General features: G+C 39.0%; 7 protein-coding genes and 1 long non-coding RNA gene across 15 annotated transcripts in view; 2 read left to right on the top strand and 6 right to left on the bottom strand.

Annotated features, from left to right (window-relative positions):
• Positions 1-1,904, bottom strand: part of LOC111800337 (putative G3BP-like protein) — a 5,280-nt gene extending 3,376 nt beyond the window's left edge. The window contains exons 1-4 of one of the 2 annotated variants that reach the window (XM_023683981.1): positions 1,663-1,904; positions 1,459-1,517; positions 1,235-1,369; positions 270-576 (exon numbers count right to left, since the gene is read on the bottom strand). In XM_023683981.1, coding sequence (XP_023539749.1) covers positions 270-576; positions 1,235-1,369; positions 1,459-1,517; positions 1,663-1,879 — 718 coding nt within the window. In that variant the 5' untranslated portion in view covers positions 1,880-1,904. Of the gene's footprint in view, positions 1-269; positions 577-1,234; positions 1,370-1,458; positions 1,568-1,662 lie in introns of both variants that reach the window. The other variant, XM_023683982.1, reaches the window with a different exon arrangement.
• A 1,020-nt stretch (positions 1,905-2,924) lies between these two features.
• On the bottom strand, positions 2,925-6,763 carry LOC111800338 (28 kDa ribonucleoprotein, chloroplastic-like). The gene is made up of 4 exons (XM_023683983.1): positions 6,265-6,763; positions 3,968-4,069; positions 3,582-3,854; positions 2,925-3,480 (listed from the first exon to the last, which is right to left on the bottom strand). The coding sequence occupies exons 1-4, from the start codon at positions 6,694-6,696 to the stop codon at positions 3,421-3,423; spliced, it is 867 nt and encodes a 288-aa protein (XP_023539751.1). The 5' UTR covers positions 6,697-6,763; the 3' UTR covers positions 2,925-3,420.
• Positions 6,764-7,348: 585 nt separating this feature from the next.
• Positions 7,349-9,439, top strand: LOC111799526 (pentatricopeptide repeat-containing protein At4g02750-like). Its single transcript, XM_023682874.1, has one exon. The coding sequence runs from the start codon at positions 7,393-7,395 to the stop codon at positions 9,418-9,420; it is 2,028 nt and encodes a 675-aa protein (XP_023538642.1). The 5' UTR covers positions 7,349-7,392; the 3' UTR covers positions 9,421-9,439.
• A 42-nt stretch (positions 9,440-9,481) lies between these two features.
• On the bottom strand, positions 9,482-11,704 carry LOC111799527. Of its 6 annotated transcripts, none has more exons than XM_023682876.1 (6): positions 11,126-11,698; positions 10,904-11,038; positions 10,597-10,695; positions 10,181-10,273; positions 10,012-10,083; positions 9,482-9,872 (listed from the first exon to the last, which is right to left on the bottom strand). In XM_023682876.1, the coding sequence occupies exons 1-6, from the start codon at positions 11,190-11,192 to the stop codon at positions 9,658-9,660; spliced, it is 681 nt and encodes a 226-aa protein (XP_023538644.1). In that variant the 5' UTR covers positions 11,193-11,698; the 3' UTR covers positions 9,482-9,657. The 6 variants fall into 6 exon arrangements, with proteins under 6 accessions (XP_023538644.1, XP_023538647.1, XP_023538643.1 ...); XM_023682879.1 differs by having other exon boundaries at positions 10,630-10,695; XM_023682875.1 differs by having other exon boundaries at positions 9,486-9,872; positions 10,012-10,086; positions 11,126-11,704.
• A 779-nt stretch (positions 11,705-12,483) lies between these two features.
• LOC111799534 lies at positions 12,484-13,925 on the bottom strand. Its single transcript, XR_002815844.1, has 3 exons — positions 13,844-13,925; positions 13,563-13,741; positions 12,484-12,586 (listed from the first exon to the last, which is right to left on the bottom strand). It is a non-coding gene; the product is annotated as an uncharacterized LOC111799534 (long non-coding RNA).
• A 488-nt stretch (positions 13,926-14,413) lies between these two features.
• Positions 14,414-17,118, top strand: LOC111801098. Its single transcript, XM_023685079.1, has 4 exons — positions 14,414-14,737; positions 14,947-15,175; positions 15,318-15,470; positions 16,345-17,118. The coding sequence occupies exons 1-4, from the start codon at positions 14,522-14,524 to the stop codon at positions 17,043-17,045; spliced, it is 1,299 nt and encodes a 432-aa protein (XP_023540847.1). The 5' UTR covers positions 14,414-14,521; the 3' UTR covers positions 17,046-17,118.
• A 1,200-nt stretch (positions 17,119-18,318) lies between these two features.
• Positions 18,319-20,515, bottom strand: LOC111801097 (pentatricopeptide repeat-containing protein At4g33170-like). The gene is made up of 2 exons (XM_023685078.1): positions 19,500-20,515; positions 18,319-19,422 (listed from the first exon to the last, which is right to left on the bottom strand). The coding sequence occupies exons 1-2, from the start codon at positions 20,252-20,254 to the stop codon at positions 18,426-18,428; spliced, it is 1,752 nt and encodes a 583-aa protein (XP_023540846.1). The 5' UTR covers positions 20,255-20,515; the 3' UTR covers positions 18,319-18,425.
• Positions 20,516-21,783: 1,268 nt separating this feature from the next.
• On the bottom strand, positions 21,784-23,435 carry LOC111800121 (cysteine-rich repeat secretory protein 3-like). Of its 2 annotated transcripts, XM_023683708.1 has the most exons (3): positions 22,363-23,435; positions 22,166-22,276; positions 21,784-22,049 (listed from the first exon to the last, which is right to left on the bottom strand). In XM_023683708.1, the coding sequence occupies exons 1-3, from the start codon at positions 23,150-23,152 to the stop codon at positions 22,045-22,047; spliced, it is 906 nt and encodes a 301-aa protein (XP_023539476.1). In that variant the 5' UTR covers positions 23,153-23,435; the 3' UTR covers positions 21,784-22,044. The 2 variants fall into 2 exon arrangements, with proteins under 2 accessions (XP_023539476.1, XP_023539475.1); XM_023683707.1 differs by lacking the exon at positions 21,784-22,049 and having other exon boundaries at positions 22,061-22,276.
• Between the last annotated feature and the right edge of the window lie 222 nt (positions 23,436-23,657).

The raw sequence follows: 23,657 nt of genomic DNA, 5'->3' as shown, positions 1-23,657 counted from the left end.
GGGGGGGGGTGGATTGTGAGATCCCACATCGGTTGGGAAGGAGAACGAAACACCCTCTATAAGGGTGTGGAAACCTCTCCCTAGCAGACGCGTTTTAAAAACCTTGAGAGGAAGCCTGAAAGGAAAAGCCCAAAGAGGACAATATCTGCTAGCAGTGGGCTTAGGCCGTTACAAATTTCAATGATGATTACTCAAAGGTTGTGTTCTAGAATCCAATACATCCAGAGAAGCAAACAAATTAGCTCCCCCATGTGATTAATAAATCAAACCTGTCTCAGGAGCTGTGGTTGGAGCATTCAAGGTGGAATCAAGATTGCTCTGACTTAATAAGACTGCTGGATAATGGTGCACTGGCTCCTCATCAACAAAGTGAAAGATATCATTCAGAACAAAATAGCCTTTCTCTTGGGGTGCAAGAAAAAAAGTTTGCACAAATTTTCTCATTTGATTGAAATTCTTCATTTGAACAGATCCAGAAACCATCACAAGAACACCACCATTCCATGATTCTAATGAATGTGCTGTCTTGATCTCAACCCCGGTATAACTAAGCGACATCACAAGAGCATGGATTTGCTGCAGATTAAACAGCAAACACAAACTATATGAATCATAAGAAGAAATATGTCATGAAATGAATCTACTAAATGATGTATTGTCTAACACAATTCAACAAAATATCAATGAAAAATAAGTCATAAACCACTACATGGCGTACAAAAAAACATAAGCCGGTGTTTACCAAGTGTTTGAAAGAAAAGGTTTAAGGTTGAGTTGAATGAATCTTGTTTTCAGTGAAATGAATCTAAAGGAAGGGAAGAACACGAGGAGTATAGGAGAAAGAACCTTTACAGTCGAGTCAAATAGCAAGGAGACCGAGTTTACAATTCAAGAATAAGTAGGTTCAATTAGGTTTAGGCGAACGAGTGAAGTTCGTAAACTATCATTAATCTTTCTAAGTCTTTACTTTGCAGCACTGAAGGAGAAAGAACCAAGAGATACAATAACGTTGTTTACAGTGAAAGAACAACGAACAATAACTGAATTTACCTCTGAAAGAATAACGAACAAGATAAGGGACCGTAACATAGTTCAATCACAGTCGAATTCATCCTAAAATGTAAAATCAAAACAAGCCCACACACAAACACATTATGCACTTACAAAAAGTAACGCTCACATTGTGCACAGAATTCAAAAACTTCAGTTAAGAACAATGAACCAGGAAAAATACCAGCATTGCAGTGGCGGACTCCCTGAAATGGCCATCAACACGAAGCATAGTACTCGCATCAGAATAAAACTGATGAACAAAGTCAGGTTGCTGCTGAAGAACCTGATAGTACTGCCCAACAAAGTACGTTCCCACCTAAACCAGCCAAACCCCACGTCAAATTTCTGCAAGGAAACAAACCCCAAATGCCCAAACAGAAGAACAAACAAGGAAATAAACAAAACCTGAGCGGCAGTGACCGGAATGTGAAAGGGCGTCCCCATTTGATCGAAACCCTTAAACCCTAAAAATCGAGAAGAAACAAGAACAGGTCCCACAATCAAAATCTTAGATCTACAAAAACAAAACCCATTTCAGATCATCTATTGAACCCATCACAGATAAATTAAAAAACACATGAATAAATACAGAGATTTAGAGAGATATACAGAGAGAGAGAGAGCAGCAGAGAGCGAAAGAACGCAAGGGTTTAAGCGATACAGCGGGCGAGAGAGAGCTCGGGATAAATTCACAGGGAATATTCTTCTTCTCCGCCACTGATTTTTGGGTTTTTGGTGATTTTTGGTTATATTTTCTTATGATTATTTGGGTTTCGAGGTGTTTGCGTTTCTCTGTAAGCTCAGCCGTTCTTCGAGATTGCTTCATCAGATCATTGGGTCCATATTTCTTTGGATTCTATTCATTTTCAATCAATTGGGTAATTAAATCAAATGGAAAAGATTTTTGAAAATAAATAAATAAAATGACTATTTCTATGTTCTTTTGTTTCCCTCTCTGAAACATATGACGTCAATTGGATTAAACCAATCTTTTTTTATTAACATTTTAATTATTCTTTAAAATTCAAGAATTTATCAAACAAACCATTCGAACTTTAAATTAAAAAAACATGTTTTTCCAACAACCAACGGCCAATCTCATAGGGGTGTACATTGAACCCGACAACCCGAATCGATCCAATCCAAATTGTAGGAGTTGGGTTGGATTGGATTAATTTTTCTGAACCCGACGAGATTCAGTGTGACAAAACTTCGGGTTGACCCAAACCGAGTAAAAAGTAACGCTGGGGTTTACTCGAGCACATAAATGCATAATAATTTTGCCCAAAAGAGGAGGGCGCCTTGTTTTCCTTGTCTGCTGACACAATTGGCACGATCCTTTTGTGTCTCTGCGTCGCTTTTTTTTCGGTTTTGGGAGACATGGAGCAGCACAATACTGCTTGAGTTTGCATTTCTTACGCTCGTCACTGCCTGCCCACTGCCCTACTGCCAAACCTTTTCTTTTCTCCCTTAATGAGGTAAGAAATCACTGGAAGATTAGGTTTGTTTAGTGGGGTGCACACCAAGTGTTTGAAGAAAGTCCTCAAAGATGAGTTTTTGAATTTTTAGTACGTGGGCTGGTTTTGTTTTTCAGCTTTGAGTGTATGATCAGTTTCATTAATATGGTGTTTCTTATTGTTCATTGAGATTGCTACATGTAAGAACATCAAACTCTACTCAAGACGAGCGATTCTTTCGGACTAAAGTGGACAATATTTGCATGCAGTGTACCAGCGAGGATGTTAGGACCCCAAAGAAAGTGGATTGTGAGATCACACATCGGCCGGAGAGAAGAACGAAACATTCCTTATAAAGGTATAAAAACCTCTCCCTAACAAACGTTTTAAAATCATGAGGCTGATCACGATACATAACAAATCAAAGCAGACTTCCATTTTTTTCTAGTATGGAGTTTATCTGTTTCAAAGATCACTCCTTAGTCCCTGCTACAAGTCTCCCACTTCATTAAGATACCATCAAATGACATTCTCACTAATAGTTTCAATTGTGAAGTATAGGATTGAGATATGAGTAAATGAAATACATACAGCAACAGATGAGAAAGAAACTTCAATTGCTTGCAGAGTTCAACCAGCTACAGCAAGGTAGAAATTCATTCCTATTTCCTTCTCTTATTCATGCTACAACCATTTTTGAAATCTTGTCTGATGATCATCAGTTTGAATCAGGATTCACATGATATCTCTACCATGATAGCTGGAAACCGAACATATTATTCCCGTTGAGAATCGCTCGTAACGTATAGAAGTGGGAGACGGGATGTATACACAAAAGAGAGCGGTTCGTTCAGTAACAGCTAGGTAGAAATTCTTTCCTGTTTCTTGTTTAGTCATTGTATGCTGATATTTACCCCTGAGCTTGTTTTCCTTGAGCTAAGCTAACACGTATTACCCTGCCTTCAAGTTCCTAAGAACTCGAAAAAACAGACACAATTGAGCTACACGAAAGGAAGTGATATAATAACAATGTGAACAGAAAGATACATAAGAACTAAGAAAGACTCGTACCAATTCATTACAAGCTTCAAGAGCTGTTTCCATCTCTGATTTTGTTGAATAAGATACAAAGCCATATCCACGTGACTTTCCGGTCTCGTCATCGTAGATGACCCTTGCTCCGACCACATTTCCATATTCTTGAAATGCTTGTGCCAAACTTTCAGATGTTACTGACCAGGATAAGTTACTGACATAAAGTTCATACTCAGAATCTGGATATAAAAGTCCTTTAGGCTTAGGTTTGTCTGAGAAATTAACCCTCAATAGTCTGCCCATGTAAGCCTGAATATAAGTGATACTCATTATTTAGCATCAGAATCCAACAGTTCCAATTATATCAGGATAGATATAGCAACATAGAGGACAGAATGAAAGTAAGAGAGAAAAATTCTCACAGTTCCATCCAGATTTTCGATGACTTTATTGCAATCTTCAATGCTGCTCATGGTTACAAATGCGAATCCTCTACTTTTTCCAGTATTCCTGTCATAAAGAACCTTATACCGTATGAATTGATTAGAGACTCCTCAGGAACGAGGGATTTAATATAAAAATATGCTCTTGACTATTTAGTTTTAAGTAGAGACTGAATGCAGATTGTTGAGAATTCTGTTTTTTAAGGACAAATGCAGACGATTGAACATTGAAACTTTCGTTAAAAAAAGTATTGTGAGCGTCCAAACTAGCTTATGGATGTCGCAACTTATCTCACAAAAAGATAGCCTAGCCTTGATGCATTTGGTCATTCAGAAAACCTATATAGATCCCAGATTGGTTGGAGAGGGGAACGGAACATTCTTTATAAGGGTATGGAAACCTCTCCCTAGCAAACGCGTTTTAAAAACTTTGAGGGGAAGCCCAAAAGGAAAAACCCAAAGAGGACAATATCTACTAGCGGTGGGCTTGGGCTATTACAGTTGATATCAGAGCCAGACACCGAGCGATGTGTCTGCAAGGAGGCGGAGCCCCGAAGGGGAGTGGACATGAGGTAGTGTGCCAGCAAGGACATTGGGTGCCAAAGGAGGTAGATTGGAGGGTCCCACATCGATTGGAGAAGGGAACGAGTGCTAGTAAAGACGTTGGGGCCCGAAGGGAGGTGGATTGTGAGATCCCACATTGATTGGGGAGGAGAACGAAGCATTCTTTATAAGGGTGTGGAAACCTCTCCCTAGCATATGCGTTTTAAAAACTTTGAGGGGAAGTCCGGAAGAGAAAGCCCAAAAAGGACAATATCTGCTAGCGGTGGGCTTGGGCTGTTTGGTTCAAATCCATTCCTTCTCCATTCACTTTCTCTTCCGTTCCTTATGACCACTAGATCAATCCATGGTGGTAAATGATGGTTAACGTTTTGAGCTCGAATTTGAGTAGTAAGGAAGGTAAATGAAGGTTAGCAGCTATTTAAGCATACAACCCCACAAAGTTGTACAAACAAAGGACCAATTCTTCAAATAAATAATATATTGGATATCATCTTGGCACTGTAGCACCTTAGTAACAGAATCATACCCTGCTACAATGCTCTCATTCCATGAAACCCACCATTGTAGGTCTCATACTGCTTCAACAATTTGGTTAAAAAAGGAATAGCACATTGGATCAACATATAGTTGCCACTTAAATATCAAACCTAGCCAGTGGGTTCTCTGTGGATATTTGAACTAATTACAAGCATCTCAAAGTATGAAACGATTGCTTAAACCTGCTGTTAGACGAACACGACTCTCCACAATGGTATGATATTGTCCACTTTGAGCTTAAGCTCTCATGGCTTTGCTTTGGGTTTCCCCAAAAGGCCTCATACCAATGGAGTTAGCATTCCTCACTTATAAACCCATGATCATTCCCTAAATTAGTCGATGTGGGACTTCCATCATCCAACACCTGCAACATTTCAATAAGTTGGTAGGATCTAGGATAGATGTGTCGAGGATTGTTGGGAGAGGAGTCCCACATTGGCTAATTAAGGGGTTGATCGTGGGTTTATAAGTAAGGAATACATCTCCATTGGTACGAGGCCCTTTGGGGAAATCAAAAGCAAAGCCATGAGAGATAATACTCAAAGTGGACAATATCATACCCGTATGGAGGTTCATGATTCTTAACATGGTATTAGAGTCATGCCTTTAACTTGACCATGTCAATAGAATCCTCAAATGTCGAACAAAGAAGTTGTGAGTCTCGAAAGTGTAGTCAAAACTAACTCAAGTGTCGAACAAATAATGTACTTTGTTCGAGGGCTTCAGAGAAGGAGTCGAGCCTCGATTAAGAGGAGGCTGCTTGAGGGCTCCATAGGCCTCAGGGGAGGCTCTATGGTGTACTTTATTCAAGGGGAGGATTGTTGGGAGAGGAGTCCCACATCAGCTAATTAAGGGGTTGATCACGGGTTTATAAGGGATACATCTTCATTGATACGAGGCCTTTTAGAGAAACCAAAAGGAAAGCCATGAGAGCTAATGCACAAAGTGGATAATATCATACTATTGTGGAGGTTCGTGATTCCTAACAAGATGACCACCTAAGTTTTGAGGTATTTTCTTCGGAAACATCAAGATTCGATACCCTAACGATGAACTAGATCTCTTGTGAGCTTGACTTCGAAGCAAAGTTTTCATATAATGCCATTGAATATAAATGAAATCATGAATGATAATTCAATGTAGAAACTAATCAGTAACATTTGCAGGCAATCTACCTCAATGAGCTCGGCGACCCCATAATCCTGAACGATGTCAGCAAGCTGTGAACTATCAACACTGTAAGGCAAATTCCCAAAATACAGCTTAGTTTTCCCGGATTCCACTGGAGAACCACCGTCCACCACTTGCCCTTCTCCCTCCTCCGCCGTCTCATCCGCCACACCCTCTTCAACCCCAAATGTCACAGCCGCCTTTCTCTGCACAACGGCGGCGGAAATTCCCAGAGCCGGCCGCCACCTCTCCGAGAAAGCTCTAAGCGGGGCCGATTCAATGGCAAGAGAGCGGGACAATATGGGAAACATTAGGGCTGATGGGGTTGTAAGGAGAGCATCAGAGAGCCAGCGCTTGGTGGTGAAAAGGGAGGCTCCGGCGGCGGCGGCGGCGGTGGCCATGGTGGGAGAATTTGATAGGGAGGAGATGGGTAGCATCGGTGGAGAGTGGAAGGCGATGGCGCCCTTTCTCACAGGAAAGTGTCTAAGAGATTATATTAAATCCCCATTTGGATAAGTATATCCACTTTTATTACCATTATTTTATTATCAAAGATTAACTTCTTGATTTTTAAAAGGAATTAGGAGCCAAATAGTATCCTAACTAGCCAATCATTAGTGGTAGGACATGGTTCGATTTTGTCCGAGAAACTACAGCGTTCGCTCGGCCGATTTCATTCTCTTAGATGTTTATGGAGCTGAGATGGGAAGCCTTCCTCGTCTCATCTCGATCACCTATTTCATTTTTTTATTTCCATAAAATTCTCCATTTATTTTTGCAAAAATTGGGTCTAGAATTTTTCGTTAATTTGGGAAAATTCGTGTTATTTAAAAATTATTCCCATTTATTATTCTTTTAAAAGAAATAGTTATTTTAAAATTTTTATTTTTTAATATAATCAATATATAAGTAAATAAATATTAGATGTTTCATATAACTTTAAAAATTTAAATTGTATGGTTTTTAAAAATAATATTTTATTTTAAATATTACTGTCTGAAAAATAATTATTTTTTTAAATATGTATTGAAAATATATTTATATTAAACCGGACTGACAGCTGGCACAAAGGTGTATAAATTACCCACTCGATTCTGTTTCCCTTCTGCTCTGGTTTCTAAAACTAATGGAGAATGTTCTTTGTAGCTCGGTCCTCATTTGCACTCAGACCCACATGGATTTTCTCTCTATATCGCAGGACATCAATCTTGCTTTCAACTTCCACCTCCTGCTTGCAAGCTCGTCATGCTCCACCCACGTTTTCAAATCTAAAGCCTCTCAATTCCGAGATCTCAAGCTGTATGAGAAATGGGTTAGTGGAAGAAGCCCAGAAACTGTTCGACGAAATGCCTCAACGAAATGTTGTGACTTGGAACGCGATGATTCGCGGCTACTTCTTGAACGGGTGGTGTAGTGATGGGATTAGCTTGTTTCGTCGAATGCCAGAGCGAGATATTTTTTCTTATAATACGGTGATTGCTGGGTTGATGCAATGTGGGGATGTTGATGATGCGAAGGATATTTTTGATGTAATGCCGTTTAGAGATGTTGTGAGTTGGAATTCGATGATTGCGGGGTATGTTCGAAATGGGTTACTTGAGAAAGCGATACAGTTGTTCGATGAAATGCCTTTGAAAGATGTAATTTCTTGGAACTTGATAATTGGAGGGCTTGTAAACTGCGGCAAACTTGATTCGGCTGAAGTGTATTTTGGCAAAATGAACAGGCGTGATCTTGTGTCGTGGACCATCATGATCTCGGGGCTTGCCCGTGCAGGACGCGTTGAGAAGGCAAGGAAGCTTTTTGAGAACATGCCCATGAAAGATGATCGAGCGTGGAATGCCATGATGGCTGGGTATATAGAGAATGGGCAGATTGAAATGGCAGAGGAGCTGTTTGAGAAAATGCCTGAACGAAACTTTGATTCTTGGAACGGTTTAGTGAATGGATTGGTTGGAAGCCAAAGGGTTGAAGATGCTAGGAGACTTTTTATGGAAATGCCAGAGAAATGCCAAAAGACATGGAACAATATTGTGCTAGCATACATAAGGAATGGACTGGTAAAAGAGACTCATGGAGTTCTTGAGAAAACCCCATATGGTAATATAGTTTCATGGACTAATTTGATCGTGGGATACTTTGGGATTGGTGAAGTTGGAATAGCAGTGAAGATCTTTGAATCAATCCAGGATAAGGATGCAACCATATGGAATGCTACAATATTCGGATTAGGAGAGAACGACCGAGGCGAGGAAGGTTTGAAGCTTTTTACTAGAATGATAAAGTTAGGTCCATGTCTCGATAAAGCTACATTTACGAGTGTTCTAACGATCTGTTCCAACCTGGAAGCTTTGCAGCTTGGTAGACAAGCACATGGACTTGTTATAAAAGCTGGATTCAGTGACATTGTTTCGGTTTCAAATGCTATGGTTACTATGTATGCAAGATGTGGGAACATGGATTGTGCTTTGATGGAGTTTCGTTCGATGTCGAGCAGGGATGTAATTTCTTGGAATTCTATTATCTGTGGGTTTGCTCACCATGGAAATGGAAAAGAAGCACTGGAAATGATTGAAAAAATGAGATTAGCTAACATAGAACCTAATCATATAACCTTTATTGGTGTTCTGTCTGCTTGTAGCCATAAGGGTCTAGTGGAACAAGGAAGGTACTATTTCAATTTGATGAAAAACGAATGTTCTATTCAGCCATTGAGCGAGCATTATACGTGCTTAGTTGATTTGTTCGGGCGATTCGGGCTTATTGACGAGGCACTGAGTTTTCTAGTTGAAATGAAAACGGAGGAAATCGAAGTTCCTCCGAGCGTTTGGGGGGCTTTGCTTGGAGCTTGCAGAATCCATAAGAATTATGATGTAGGGGTGATTGCAGGTGAAAAAGTTCTGGAGAAGGAGCCTCATAACTCTGGAGTGTATTTGATTTTAGCAGAAATGTATTTGGGAAGTGGGAAAAGAGAAGATGCTGAAAGGATTTTGGCAAGAATGAAGAACAATGGAGTTAAGAAACAACCAGGGTGTAGTTGGGTTGAGATAAACAATAGCGGACACGTCTTTCTTTCGGGAGATCGTTCGAACCCGCATTTTGATAGAATCTGTTGTGTTTTAAAGCTGTTGAATCTGGAGATGGAGTTGCAAACAACATAGTGATGAATAAAAATGCACGTCTAGATCAGTTTCATAGCTATGTCAGTGGAAAATTTCGCGAGCTGTTACTAGAACTTCATGCATTTCAAGTTTTCAAGTTCAAAACATCTGTAAGCTATGCTACGAACGAGGAACCTCTTGCCTTGTTGAGCATTTAGACAGTGCAAGCCTTGACTCGAGTCTTATATTTCTCCCCTATTGGAAGAAGCTAATTACATGCTTGATGATAGCATCACCTCAAGGACTCTGGCTTCTATTCTTCCCAGCCGATCGACATTTACTATCGACGACAGTTTCCTTGGATTTCCTCGAGCAGATGGGATTTTCGTTGCCACTGTGCCTAGCGACGGTCTTACACTGTGAGTGTCTGGACTGAACTGAATTGTGATTCTTCAAGACTGATGGTTTTTCAGTTGGTTTTCTGTTTTTCTTCCCAATCATCAGATCATTTTCTGGAGAAAACAGAATAGAAAGCTTCAATTAATAAAATGATATTCACGAGAGACATTTTGATTAACTTAAAGATGCTCAAGAGGCCATAAACATAGAGATGAATCATAGTGAGACTAGTTCATAGAAGGTAGGAAATACCAGGGCTGGATAGGACGGCACGAGGCATTGGGATTGAACTGGCTCTAGTATTAACTTTGTTACACCTCTTATCTGCTTTAGCAAACCAAACATAGCTGATATTTCAGAACAGAATGAAAATCTACTGTTTTTTGTTTATAGGGATGAACATATAATGTTAGTTTCGTACCTTGAGATTCAGAAGTGGATGGCTTTACTACATTGGGACTGTAAACTTTCGGAACTTTAGCAGTGGATGATGGAGAAACACGATGCTCCTTTCCTGTGAAGACCAACATTTTTGCAATAAAACCGTGAGGTCAAAATTCAGAGAGTGAAATATTCAACATTTATTATGATTGGTGTTATTCTAAAAAACTAATGTATTTGAATGTTATTCTCTCAATACCTAATTCAAGCAAGCGTTATAGTTGCTGCCATGTCGGTTTTGTGTTTAACAAGCTATATGATTTCTACTCTAAGGATACTTTTGAAACGTTTAGGAAAGATCAAAGGTATGTTTTGAAATATCTTCAAATTCCAAGCAAAATCAATCAAAATTGGGATGAGTTGTTTTTGACGATGGCAATCATAGGTTACTCGAACCTTCGTTTTCTGTCAGATTTGGTGGAAACTTACTCCACACTTTTGCTCTGAAGTTTGGTGTCCCTAGATCAGAACAAGATGCCCTTTCTCTATGTAGTTCTGAAAAAGAAAGCTAATAAGCTAATATCAACATTTAAACTTCAAATTTATGATATATCTAACCTAAACTGACTGTCAACTTCTGGTTTTTCATTTTCAGCTTCCACAACACGAAAAGATTAGAAACAAAGACAACAGCACAAAGATGCTTCGTTCAAGCAGAAACAGACCCATAAATTTATAACAATTCCCAGAAACTAGAGAGTACCTGAAGAATTTGAGGAGTCTTCAAGAAATAGTGATTCCAAATCTTTCAAAGACAACAGATAACTTCTCTTCTGCTCATTTACAGCAGGGTGATCATCGAGCTCGTTCTCCTCCCTCACCTTCACCTTCGGATAGACTTGCAAGCCCAACAAAAACAACAAAAATCAACACAAAGAGCAAGAACAAAAAGATCAAAAACAAACCCAGATTAGATCAAACCCACTTGCAGGCTGGTCCTTCATCATCTTAGGAACAGAGATGCGGCATATGGGCGTTGGATTTTGAACCATCGAAAACGAATCAGTAGTAGAAGAAAAAGATACCCAGAAATCAGGAGTTCAATGCTTGTCTTCAAAGAGAGAAAAGAATGAGTAGTGCGCCAAGTTAAGGGAGAAACGGCTTTTGGGGTTTTCAGAAATTGAAATGAATCAAATCAGAAGTGATCGTTGGGTCAACGAAAGCCAAAGGGCGCATTTGTCTGAAACCTTCGCAGTGGCGGACCCCATTGGCCTTTACCTTTTGCTCCTCCTGAGTTAAGAACAGAATCAAATTGGGTTCCAACGCAAATTTCAATGTTTCGTCTCTTCCATTCCTTCTCGTCCATTTTTGGATTTAGGGTTTAGATTTTTGTTTCTTGATTGGTGGGGTTCAGTTCTTTCTGATCTTCATGAGGATTTTCCCGCAATTGATACAGTTTTTTCCCCCTATTTGTTTGGAGTGTATCAAGAATCTGGGAAATCTTATTTGATTTTGTTTTAAAGGTGGCGAAAAGTGATTAGGACACTTGTTTTTTATATCCTAAAACCTTAGTCAATAAATGGAGGCTATTTTTTCACCTAAACAAATAAAGGTCAATTAAGGGAATTATTGAATATAATTAAATAATAACGACTTCTTTTTTTAAGACACCATCAATATTGGGATGGAAATATATAAATTCATACCAATCCGATAAAATTTTAATGATCTCAGTATAACAAATATGAAAAATAGTTAAATATGCTTGTCTGTGGAGTAAGAAACATATAACAAGAATTCATACATGTAGGGTTAAGACGTGCATTAATACTTTTTTTTTATATAACATCCCGAGATTTTGAATTTTCATTTATTTACATCTACTTTTTAATATTCTTGGGTCGAGCTTGATAATATTTTTTAGGTTTATTTTTCTGTTGTAATTTTTAAAAGGTTTAGTTATCAAAATTTATCGAACCATAATTCTATTGTTCTTTGTTTTTTAAAATTATACTAATATGGTAATGATTTTATTAGTTACGTTACCTATTTTTAAACAAGATTCTTTGCCATTTATGCATTTTTGTAAGCATTTGATTCCAAATTCTCTCAATAAATAACAAATGTTAAAAGTATTTTTCTTTCTTTTTTGTTTTTTTTTTTTAATTTCATTAGCCTCCTAATTTTTCTTCATCCAACTAAGCATGTTCACATTTTTATATTTAATGACCTAATCGTGAATAAAATTGTTTTTTTTAATATATAAAATAACGTATAATTGTTGTAAATATAATTAAAGTCAAAATATATATAATTAGATAAAAAATTTGTAAGTACCTCTTCATTTATCATTTTCATTTTCTTCTTGCAAGATGATGCTCCTACTTTGAACCTTAAGCTTTCTTTTTTATTCTTCAGTTTGCATGGGTTCTTTTCCCTTGTCCACCTGTCAAAACAAAAAACGAAGATTTCAATCATAAGCTTCTTCACCTATGGATCTCACTTTCAGCATAAGTTCTCGTGACTTTGTTTTTTTGTCTTCTCTAAATGTTTCATACTAATAGAGATGTATCCGTTACTTATAAACTCGTGATTATCTCCTTAATTAGCCAACGTGGGATTTTCTTCCAACAATCCTCCCCTCCCTTCAAGCCTATGGAGCCCTCAAATGTGGATTTCTTCTCTAGAGCCCTCAAACAAACTATACCATTGTTCGATACTTAAGTCACTTTTGACTACAGATTCGATCTCACAACTTCTTTATTCGACTAACATGACTCTGATATCATGTTAGGAACTACGAACCTCCATCGTGGTATGATATTGTTTACTTTGAGCATAAGCTCTCATGACTTTATTTTTTGTTTCTTCAAAAGAAGTCATACCAATAAAGATGTATTCCTTACCTATAAACTCATGATCATCTCCTTCTCCTTAATCAGAGTACTCCGCACTCTGATTTGATTCGATTAAACAACAATCAAACATGTTGGAAGAATTATTATGCGAAGAAAAAATAGCAAACTGAACCAACAAATGCAGCCCGAGTGAAGTTTATCATTAATAAGCTGTTGTTGCTAATAGTCTATCTGCAATAATTGTAATTGTGATTTCAAATATTGCCGATATACTTCACTTCCAATGGTAAGCAGCTAAATTAAAGAATCAGTAAGCAGCTAAACCAAAACCAATTGGAAGTTTATGATTAGAAGTTTTTATTCTACAATCAAATAAGAAAACAAAAATAAAGAATCGGTAAGCAGCTAAACCAAAACCAATTGGAAGAAAAAAATGTATCATAAATAATGAATCAACTCAGTTCCTTACCTGTGGAAGAAAAGACATAGGATAATTGAAGTAGTTCAGAAGGTGATTTATTAGCATCGTGTTTTCTTCGAGAGCAGAAGCAGAAGAAAGCGTACCTTGAGAGCAGAAGCTATGGCGCCTAGTAACTTTTCTGGTAAAGGAATGGAGACGCGAGCTTGAAGAGGAGAAGCTCTGCAAAATTAACGCTGAAGCCACTCAAACGAGGCTGAAATGCGGAATCAATTTCGCTACAAGCACACAGTTAGTCAGTTTCAAATGGCTGAGAATCGCGATTCTTCAAAAGAACAAACAACAAACATGATGAACTTCAGTGAAACAACAAACATGTAAGAATTACGAAGATGAACAGAAGGAAGAAGAAATCAGCGAAGAAAACCTCAGAATCAACAGCGACGAAATCGAAAACCAAAGGAGGAAGAAATATGGAAGACGGTTGGCGACTTGAAAAGCAAGAAATGAAGATGAAGCGGGATTTTAGAGATAACCAGAAGTTGGGCTGAAAGGGTTTAATGGGGCTTTTCGTCATTTCACACGCTGAATAAGGTTTTGCTATATTTGCTAATAATTTTAGATTTATAATTAAAAACCTAATTTACACACAAAATAGAAATTTACGCACAATCCATTTTTAATAAAGAAAATTAATTATAATTATTAAAAAAATAAAAAAAATAAAACTATTACAAATCTGTCTTCGATTGATTTTTTAAAAAGTATAAATGTTAAAATTATTAAATAAAAAAGTTTTTTCCGAATTTCCAGATTGTTATTTTATAAAATTATCATATTCTTTAATCCACATTGCCGACAATTTTAAATTATATTAGTTTGAAAATATAATGCGAATTTACGGATTTAGCCTCATATTCTTGTCCGGGTTAGGGATAGCTGCCTATTCGAGATCAGGATACAATGCTTCCATCAACCAGACGCTTAAACCCTTAATTCACACAATTTGCAGAGACCGATGAAGCTTGCGAGGTTTATAACTCCAAGCTTCGGCTATGGATTCTTCGATCATTCCTCATTCTGGGCCCCTGGATTTGCCTGAGTGATGTGGCGTAGAGCCGGAATTTTGCGAGGGCTGGGCGTTCGGCGGTTTTCAGCGGAAACTCGCCGTCGTATCGAGGACGAGGGAGACTGGTTTTACGCCTCAGAATGGTGGGGGAACGATTACGACGGCGACGGCGACGGCCGCACTGTTTTCAGTTCAACATCTGAGAAAGGAAATGGCGTCGTCTCTGTTCTTTCATACCCTTCCTCCAGGCCTGTTAGTCTCTCTCTCTCTATCTATCTAAGGACGGCTTGATTTGTAGTAATCTTGTTCGAATGTGATTGTTCTTCCATTTTTTTTTCTAGTTTTTGCGGCGTTTTCTTTCAAAATCTTTGAATAGCTTAAGTTTCAGCTCGATCGTTACTCGTAAGGACTTTTTTATTTCTCGTTTCCTGAGGAAGATATTGGTTTTCAAAATAATGCAGAGTGGGCTTCATTGGCCAGGGACTGGAAGGTGGCTTCAGCAAAGATATGCAGAGGTATGCCCTGGTTGCAAGAACGGGGAACGGTTCGGGATTCTTGGATATCAATGGCGAGTGCTTCGTTTCAATGACAATACTCGCCAAAGCACAGCTAAAGTAATGGCTGCTTACCGGGAATCAAAACCAGAGTCAATTTTCCTCATGCAGCAGGCGCATTGTTTGGCTGTTCCTTGTAATTTCTCCATCTATTTTCCCCCATTTTCTAAACTTGATCCAATAATGCTAACCATTGCTTCCCCCAATCAACTTAAGCTTCTCTTACAAGGAATTTGAACAATAACGTGACTAATGTAATCATATGTTCAAAATTTCAGATCTAAAGAGTATGATATCAGTTGGGCTGACCACTATTGCATCTTGTGGGTATGATCTTTTGAATGCAATCCAAGGAAAACAAAATCTACGTATTTTATGTATTGGTCATGGTGGTGGGAGCTTGCCTCTATTTTTAGCAAGTAAAATTCAAGGTAAGAGTTCTCTTTCTTCTGCATCTATGAATTTGATGTAATACTAGTCAATGACCTTCACCACAACAATCAATTAGCTGAATAAAATTTAGGAATGTTACAAGTAATAACGTCACGCTGTCGTTTACGAGTAGCAAGATTATAGAGGATGGCGAAGAATGATTGTAAGGACTGATTTTCAGTAAATTATTTAACATCTGTTCTAAATCAAGTATATGTTTGCGGGTGAAAAAGAAACCCAAACATATATTTAGTGGATTCTACATATGTAACGACCCTATTGGAGAGATCCCACAACAGTTGGAGAGGGGAACGAAACATTCCTTGTAAGAGTGTGGAAACCTCTCCCTAGCAGTTGCTTTTTAAAACTGTGAGGTTGACGGCAATATGTAACGAGCCAAAGTGGACTATATCATCTACTAGCGATGGGTTTGAGCTATTACAAATGGTATCAAAGCCAGACATCGGGCGGTGTGCCAGTGAAGACGCTGGCCCCAATGGGAGTGGATTGTGAGATCCAGATCGGTTGGAGAGGAGAACGGAGCATTCCTTATAAGAGTATGGATGGAAACTCCTCCCTACTAGACGCGTTTTAGAACCGTGAGGTTACCGGTGATACGTAATGTGCCAAAACGGATAATATCTGCTAGTGGTGGGTAATTTTAAATTCTTGTCTGGTTTTGGTTGTATATTTGGGTCGAGTTTCTAGGCTTTTCTACCTACTTTTTGTCAAGATTGTCATTTCTTTTTCGTTATTATAACATGTTGCACCAAGCATGAACTGTTTTCAGCTGTTCTGTTCATAGAACTGGGATCTTTAAAATTAAAGGGTTAATCACGAAGCTAGCTCCAAATACTTGTGTTTTTTTTTCAGGTGCCAACGTTGACATAGTTGAAATCGACCCTCTTGTGATCTCGGCCTCAATCCAAGCCATGGGCTTCCCAGCGTTCTCAGTTATGACTGCATCAGGAGAGCATGCATTTGCCCGACCCGAATCCATTGACGATGTCATGTGGAAAGGCATCCATGAAAGACTTTTCCTCTACGAATTAGATGCAGAGGATTTCGTCTGCAACACGACCAATCTATACGACATGATCTTCATTGATGCTTACGATGGAGATGACATATTCCCGAACAAACTCTGGGATCCAAATTCCACATTTCTTGAAGCTCTCAGCAAGCGACTTCATCCTAAACATGGAACTGTGGTGGTGAATCTTCACTCTGATTCCGATCTCTTGACTTCTGATGGCTCTGTCCCATCTGTTCTTGAACATATATTGCCAATGGGAAAGTACGTATCTCGAATCGGTCGAGCGTACAAGGATGTTCTAACACGAGATGGGAGTTCTTCTGGTGAAAGTTCTGGTTTAGGATTCACAGTGGCGGTTCCGTGGGTTTGCAATACATCTCTGGTTGTGTGCAAAGGTTTCGAAATGAACGGTGAGTATCTCGACCGGGATCTTTTAATGAACACATTGATATCTAAATCCCTTGAAGTAGAAAGTCTTCTGAAGCTGCCATTTTCTTGTTTGGAGTATATAAAGAGAGGTTTTGTACTTGTTGATTAATAGTTCAAACACTTCACTTTACTAGGCATTGAAAATTTGAAATGCTTTAGCATCACTTCATCTCTTTTGCTCACCACTCTAGTTTTTGGATGGTTAGAACTTTGGTATCTCGAACTTTTACACTTGGTGAGGAGCTAGATGATGTAAATTCAATCATTGAGATAGGCTCGCTCGATGGAGCTTGATCGTATGTAACTAGGAAATGAAAATTCTATTATGAAGTCACATGAGGTTTTCAAGTTACAAACGTGCTGTCAAATGCTTGAAATTGTGTGAAAGTTGTAGTTGTATGAGATGAGATCGAAGTCTTGAAAATTCGATGCCCTCAGAAACTATATGTCAGTTTTTTTCATACTACTGGTAGATGTTCTCCTTTTTGAGTATTCCCTCTCGAGCTTCCCTTCTCCTTTTTTAGTTTTCCGAGCTTTTAAATTGTGTATGTAGAGTTATTTAAACGTCTTTGTTAAGGAGAGGCTTCCCCTCTGTGTTTTTTATTCGTATTCGTGTCTGTAGGGTTTTTAAAACGCGTTTGTTAGTGAGAGGTTTTCACACTAGTACTGTTCTCCTTAGAATCTCACAAAAATTATAAATAATAAAAATGTTTGATTTAAATTTTAGAAAATAATAAATAAGAGTGGTTTTTAAGATGAATATTTGATCATTTTTCTTACCATACTAAGAGTGCTTTTTAGGATTCAAGTCCAAAAGTTCGTTAGCACTGTTGGCGCTCGATCCCCCGAAAGCCAACTTCCTCTCTACGTCTCTCATGGCGGTCAATGCCAAGAAGCGATTGTCGCTCAGCAACAATGACGACGACGACGACAACGCGGCCGGTGTCTTTTTCCAGGCTATCGCGCTCCGTGTCCGAGTCCTCGATCTATAGCCAATTCAAATGTACGGAAAGGCCGCCTGGATAGCCGGCACTACATTCCTCATCCTCGTTGTGCCGCTCATCATCGAGATGGATCGCGAACAGCAACTAAATGAACTCGAGTTGCAGCAGGCTACCTTGCTCGGTGCCCCTGCCGTGTCGATTCGAAAGTGATTTGCAAAGTTCCGTCGCCGTTGCCGAGATGGTTTCTTCGGTTCTCTATTCTCGAGGTTCGTTTCTCTTATGATGAATTATGATAATGATTCTAGGATTGCAGTTCTTTGAAAGTATTTTTCCTATTCGATTTTCCGTATCTTCTTGGTATGTAAAATTTGGTTGCGGAGAAAATCCGAGAAAATGTTTGAAGTAATTAGAACAGAAGAGATATAGCACGCATTGTGATTGTGTTCAAATTTGCAGAATATTGATCTGAGACAAATATAATGAATAGGAAGGTTAAATTAAATCCCCTTTGCATTTCATAGTTAGGGATTTGTTTGGATTCAACTTTACCAGATGTCTCCACAGGTGCAGCTACCATTTAGAAATCTATGGTATCTATTTACATCTCTAACTACAATCTCCCTCCCCAGCACCCTACTTGCATACTTGAAAACTTGATGACAATCTCTGCATATTCTTAGATTCTTTACAATTCGTAGAGCTTTTCCAGGTGGTGCCGCCCCGACCAGCACCCCATAAGCCAGCGCCAATTTCTCACTGTGATACCAAAGTGCTTCCTTCTTTTCCTTTTCCCCTACTTCATGAAGCATCTCAGCCCAAATTGGGACATACCCAAGCTTCTCTATCTCCCAAATCAAGTTTCTTAGCTTTGCATAGATTTCCTCAGTCCTTTCATGGTTTCTGTCCCCTGCTAAAAACGCATGAACTTCCCCTCTAACTTCAATCCAACTCCTCCCACTTTTCTTCTTCACCTGCCTCTCTTTCATCATCTTCCGCACTACTGCCACTTCCTCCCATCTTGCTGTAGAAGATAGAGCATTAGCAACAATCACATAAGCCGAGTCGTCGTGCGGGTTAAGCTCGAGTAACCGTTTTGCCATGGCCCATGCCATATCGCCTGCTCCATGGCTAGCAGAGCTCGATAGCAATGCACGCCAAACTGCAGCATCTGGCACAAAAGGCATTGTCATGGCTATCCTCTCAGCTTCTTCTAACTTCCCAGCTCTCCCCATTGCATCTATCAGGCAAGTAAAATGCTCTAGGGTAGGTTGCACTCCATACTCCACTCTCATCCTTCTCAGCCACAGTTCAATCTCACCAACTAGACGTGAATTGCAATATGATGTTAGAATGGCTAAGAAGGTGTACTCATCAGGACACAGCCCAAAAGATACCATTGAATTGAATAGCTCAAGCGTAGAATTCTTATCTCCCTGCTGTGCATAACTTGCCAACATCGCATTCCACCCCACAACATTCATACATCCCAAACTTTCCTCAAACACCTGCCGTGCATCAATTATGAGCCCCGATTTCCCATACCCATCAATCAGAGCAGTTTGAACAATCACATCAGTATCCAATCCGACAACCACAGCGNGAGCCCCGATTTCCCATACCCATCAATCAGAGAAGTTTGAACAATCACATCAGTATCCAATCCGACAACCACAGCGTGGCCATGTAAAACCCTGCATTGCTCCAGCGCAGCAAGATCAGCCGCAGCACGAAGAGCACCAGAGACACTGTACATCGTCGACGCAACTTCAGAAGCTTTCATCTCTCTAAACACTGATAATGCATCAATGGATTGAGCATTCTGTGCCAGACCAACGACGAGGGCAGAATAGCAAACCTCGTCTGTGTCAGAAATTTCATCGAACACCTTACGGGCGTCATCGAACAAATGGGATTTGGAGTAGAAATTCACAAGCGCAGAGCCACAGAAGGGTTCACTGCAGAGTGAGAGTTTGTGGGCAAGGGAGTGAAGGGAAAGCCCAAAAGAGACGCAAGGGAGCGAAGCGCAGGTCTTGAAAAGAGAAGCTAATGTCCGTTGGTTAGGGAAAGATGGGCATCGGAGCATAGAAACAAAATGGCGAAGAGCGAGAAACGTGTTGGAATGAGCAGAGATGAGTGCAGTCCAAGACACAACATTGGGCAATGGGATTTGGTCGAAAAGACGAACGGAATAGTGCAGCAAGTTTGCTCTGCCGTAGAGAGTTATCAGATTGTTGTAAACAGAACGATCGGTGGCCGGAGATTTGATGGCTTGGGCATGGATGATGCGAGGATCTGACTTCCCCGCCGCCGCCGTTGCCGCTGCCAGGGGTGGCGCTCGTGGTGGTATTGGGTCTGGATCGAATAAGTCATTCATGTTCGCTATTTAGCTTTCGATCGGCATGTGGCTATGTATGAACAGGGGTAGAAGCGTTGGATCGGAAGGGCTAATTAGAATGGATAGAGGAGGAAGACGACAGTTTCTATCGGCGGCTGAAGGGTTTCCGGCCGGCGGACGGCGGTGAACTTGGGTTGAAGAAATAGTGTTCGGTTTGTTGACGGAGGAGAGAGACGATCAGAGAAAATATGGCGGCGGCGAGGTTCGTTCTCTCAGAATCTCATTAACCATTTTCTTTTAATATTTATAAGAAAAGATTGATGTCTCAACCTGTTATAAAATTTTGTGAAATTTTTTAAATTAATGTTTTTATATTAGGATTATATTGCAATTTTAAATTTGATGTTTTAAAATGTAAAATTATTTATATATTATAATTTATATGATATGGTAAAATAATAATTATACAAATTTTAGTTTATAAATGAATTAATAATTATTCATATTCATCCAAATATTTAATTCTACTACATAAATAATATTATTTTAAATCATTATTAAAATTGGAATTAAATTTCTAATTATATATAAACTCAATTTTTTTCTAAATTCCTTATTTTCAAAATTATGTTTTTAGATCAGAAAAGAAAGACTTCCATTTGATTTCTTCCATTTTCACAATGATTTTATTTATTCATTTTTCTCCTACAAATTAGGGTGATTTATTTATTAAAGAAATGCTGTAGATTAATAATTAGTAACCTTTCCTTTTTAAATTAAAAAATACTTTATAAATTCCTATATTACCTTGTTATTATTATAGCAACATCGGGTGACATTGAAGACGGAAGGTTTGATCGTACACATATATATTTGTTGAGTAAAAATAGTAGGCGACACAAGTACTTACCAACCCAAGCCCACTACTAGAAGATATTGTCCGCTGGGCCCCCATCAGTCTCGCGGTCTTAAAACACATTTATTAGAGATAGGTTTCCACACCGTTATAAAGAAGGTTTCGTTCCCCTCTCCAACCGATGCGGGATCTCATAATCCACTTCCTTGGGATCCAACGTCCTCACTAGCACACCGCTCGGTATCTAGCTATGATACTATTTGTAACAACTCAAGCCCACCGATCACAATCCACTCCCCTTGAGGTCCAGCGTCTTCGCTAGCACTAGCTCTGAAGTTTTTACACCCACTTTTCAATATAGCACGAAACTTTCTATAATCCTTCGTGTTACACATACTTATACTTCCCAACTCCATTAGAAGCCTAGAATTGTAAGTGAAATATACACTTACATTAAAAGAAGATGAAATCCTCGTAGCAAAGCTCATAAAGCCGTAAAAGACAGTCAAAACTTCTTCAAACATACCCTTGAATTCATTCATTCATTCATTGGAGACGTGAACAAAACGAATTCAATTACGTCATCGTAAACTCCATCTCGAAAAGAGAAAAGAAAAAAGTGTTCAAAACAATATGTTGGGATGAGAAAGAAATGAAGCAACTTTGTGAAAAGCATAAAAAGTGGTAAGAAAACAGAGAAGAATGGCACAGATAAAAAGAAGCAAAGTTTAAGAGAGAGAGAAGGGAGTGCCAGCAGCTGCTTCTCCTTCACTTATATGCAAAAAAAAATACTTCAGTTTGATACATATCATTCATTCAAACAAAACCCCAATTGACCAACAACAAAAAATCACATCCTTTTCAGAGAAAAAGAAGAGATTCTGTTCATAAAAAGAAAGAATGAAAGAAAGAATAGTTTTTGCATCTTTGAAGATGATCTTAGAATCATCATCCAATCTTGCTTCTTCTTTCATTAATCTGCACACACAAAGATTTTGCAAACAATGTTCATAGTTCATAGTTCATAGTTCAGAAACAAAGATTAAAATCCAAAACAAAGCAATCTCAGATCTGTTTTTTGTTTCTCTACTTACCATCATCATGTTTTTTCATCAACCCTCTTGCAAAAAGCAAGCAAATCGCCACAAAAACCACTCCTGCTGTTGCTCCGAGGATTATAGCTACTGTTTTCCCTGTATTTACTCCTGTTTCACTTCCAATTTATCAGATAAAACAACCCTTTTGTGTTCTAAGAATTGAAATCTATAAGCCATTCATGGTTTGTTCTTACCAGATGATGATGATGATGAAGAAGATGAAGATGATGATCCTCCTGAAGGAACCCCATTTGGGTAGTAACTATAACTTATAAAGCATCTATGGAGATAGAGCTGGCCTGAAATTGAGCTCCCACATTCAACTTGAGCTCTTTGGACTGCATTTTTCACACATTCTCCACAATCTGAGTCCCCCAAATCCCCTTCACATTGCCCCAAAACATAAACAGATTGGTAATTTGTAGTGTAAAATCCATGGCCACTCACAACACCATTCTCCAAAACAGAGAGGGCAGTATCCCGCCGCTCCTCAAAGCCACTTCCAGCAACATTGGTAGCTCCACAAGTTTTGTACAGCATTTGAAACCCTGAAATTTGGGCGAACCCAGAAACTTCATAGAGCAAATAGCAGCCATAGAGTTGGATTCTGGCGGCTATAGCTTTGCCACAGAGAGACTCAACGATATGAGGGATTTTGCTCACACAATTGTAGCAGTCGCCATTGGTGAGGTCCCCTCTGCACTGGAAGAGGCCATTAATGGTGGCTTGGCCACTTCCAGAGGTGGTTTTGTAGAATCTAGCCTTGGTGGATTGTGAAACCAAGGAGCCAAAAAGGGCTGAAAGCGCTTGGGTGTAAACCCCAGATGGATCTGAGAGGGCTTGCTTAGCACAACCCTTGTAGACCAAAGAAGTGTAATCAGAGGCAGATTGTGCAGGTGGGATAAGAGCAAAAAAGGACAAGAAGGCCATGGAAACAAGAAGAAGAAGAAGAAGAGAGAAAGGATTGAAAGAAGAAAACCCCATTAAAGCAACAAATCATGGAGCTCTAAAACCTTGGGGATTTGGGGGAAATGGGTATTGTTGTAAAGGAAAAATGGGTTGGATTATACCTCTTTGTGCTCAAAAGCGGCCGAGGGTTTTGGCTTTGTGAAGCTCCTCAGCCATTCGCCGCCCACTTTGGCTTAGCTTTGCCTCTTTAGACGTGCACAAGTATCTTTTTCTTCATTTTTTTCCCCTTCAAAGAAGGTTTGAATCAGATTAATGTAATGATCTTATTAAGTGGAATGAAGCTCTTAAATTCATCATACTTCACNGCACAAGTATCTTTTTCTTCATTTTTTTCCCCTTCAACGAAGGTTTGAATCAGATTAATGTAATGGTCTTATTAAGTGGAATGAAGCTCTTAAATTCATCATACTTCACTCATGAATCATTTAAAGCCTCCTTGAAGTAAGAAAGCTTTTGCAATAATTATGAGTGCCAAGAGAAAGGGAGATAGTGAACAATTTTTTAAAATTTTTTTAAAATT

This window comes from Cucurbita pepo, chromosome LG08 (genome assembly GCF_002806865.2).
Source record: "Cucurbita pepo subsp. pepo cultivar mu-cu-16 chromosome LG08, ASM280686v2, whole genome shotgun sequence".
NCBI lineage: Eukaryota > Viridiplantae > Streptophyta > Magnoliopsida > Cucurbitales > Cucurbitaceae > Cucurbita > Cucurbita pepo.
This window is presented reverse-complemented; position numbering and strand designations above follow the sequence as displayed.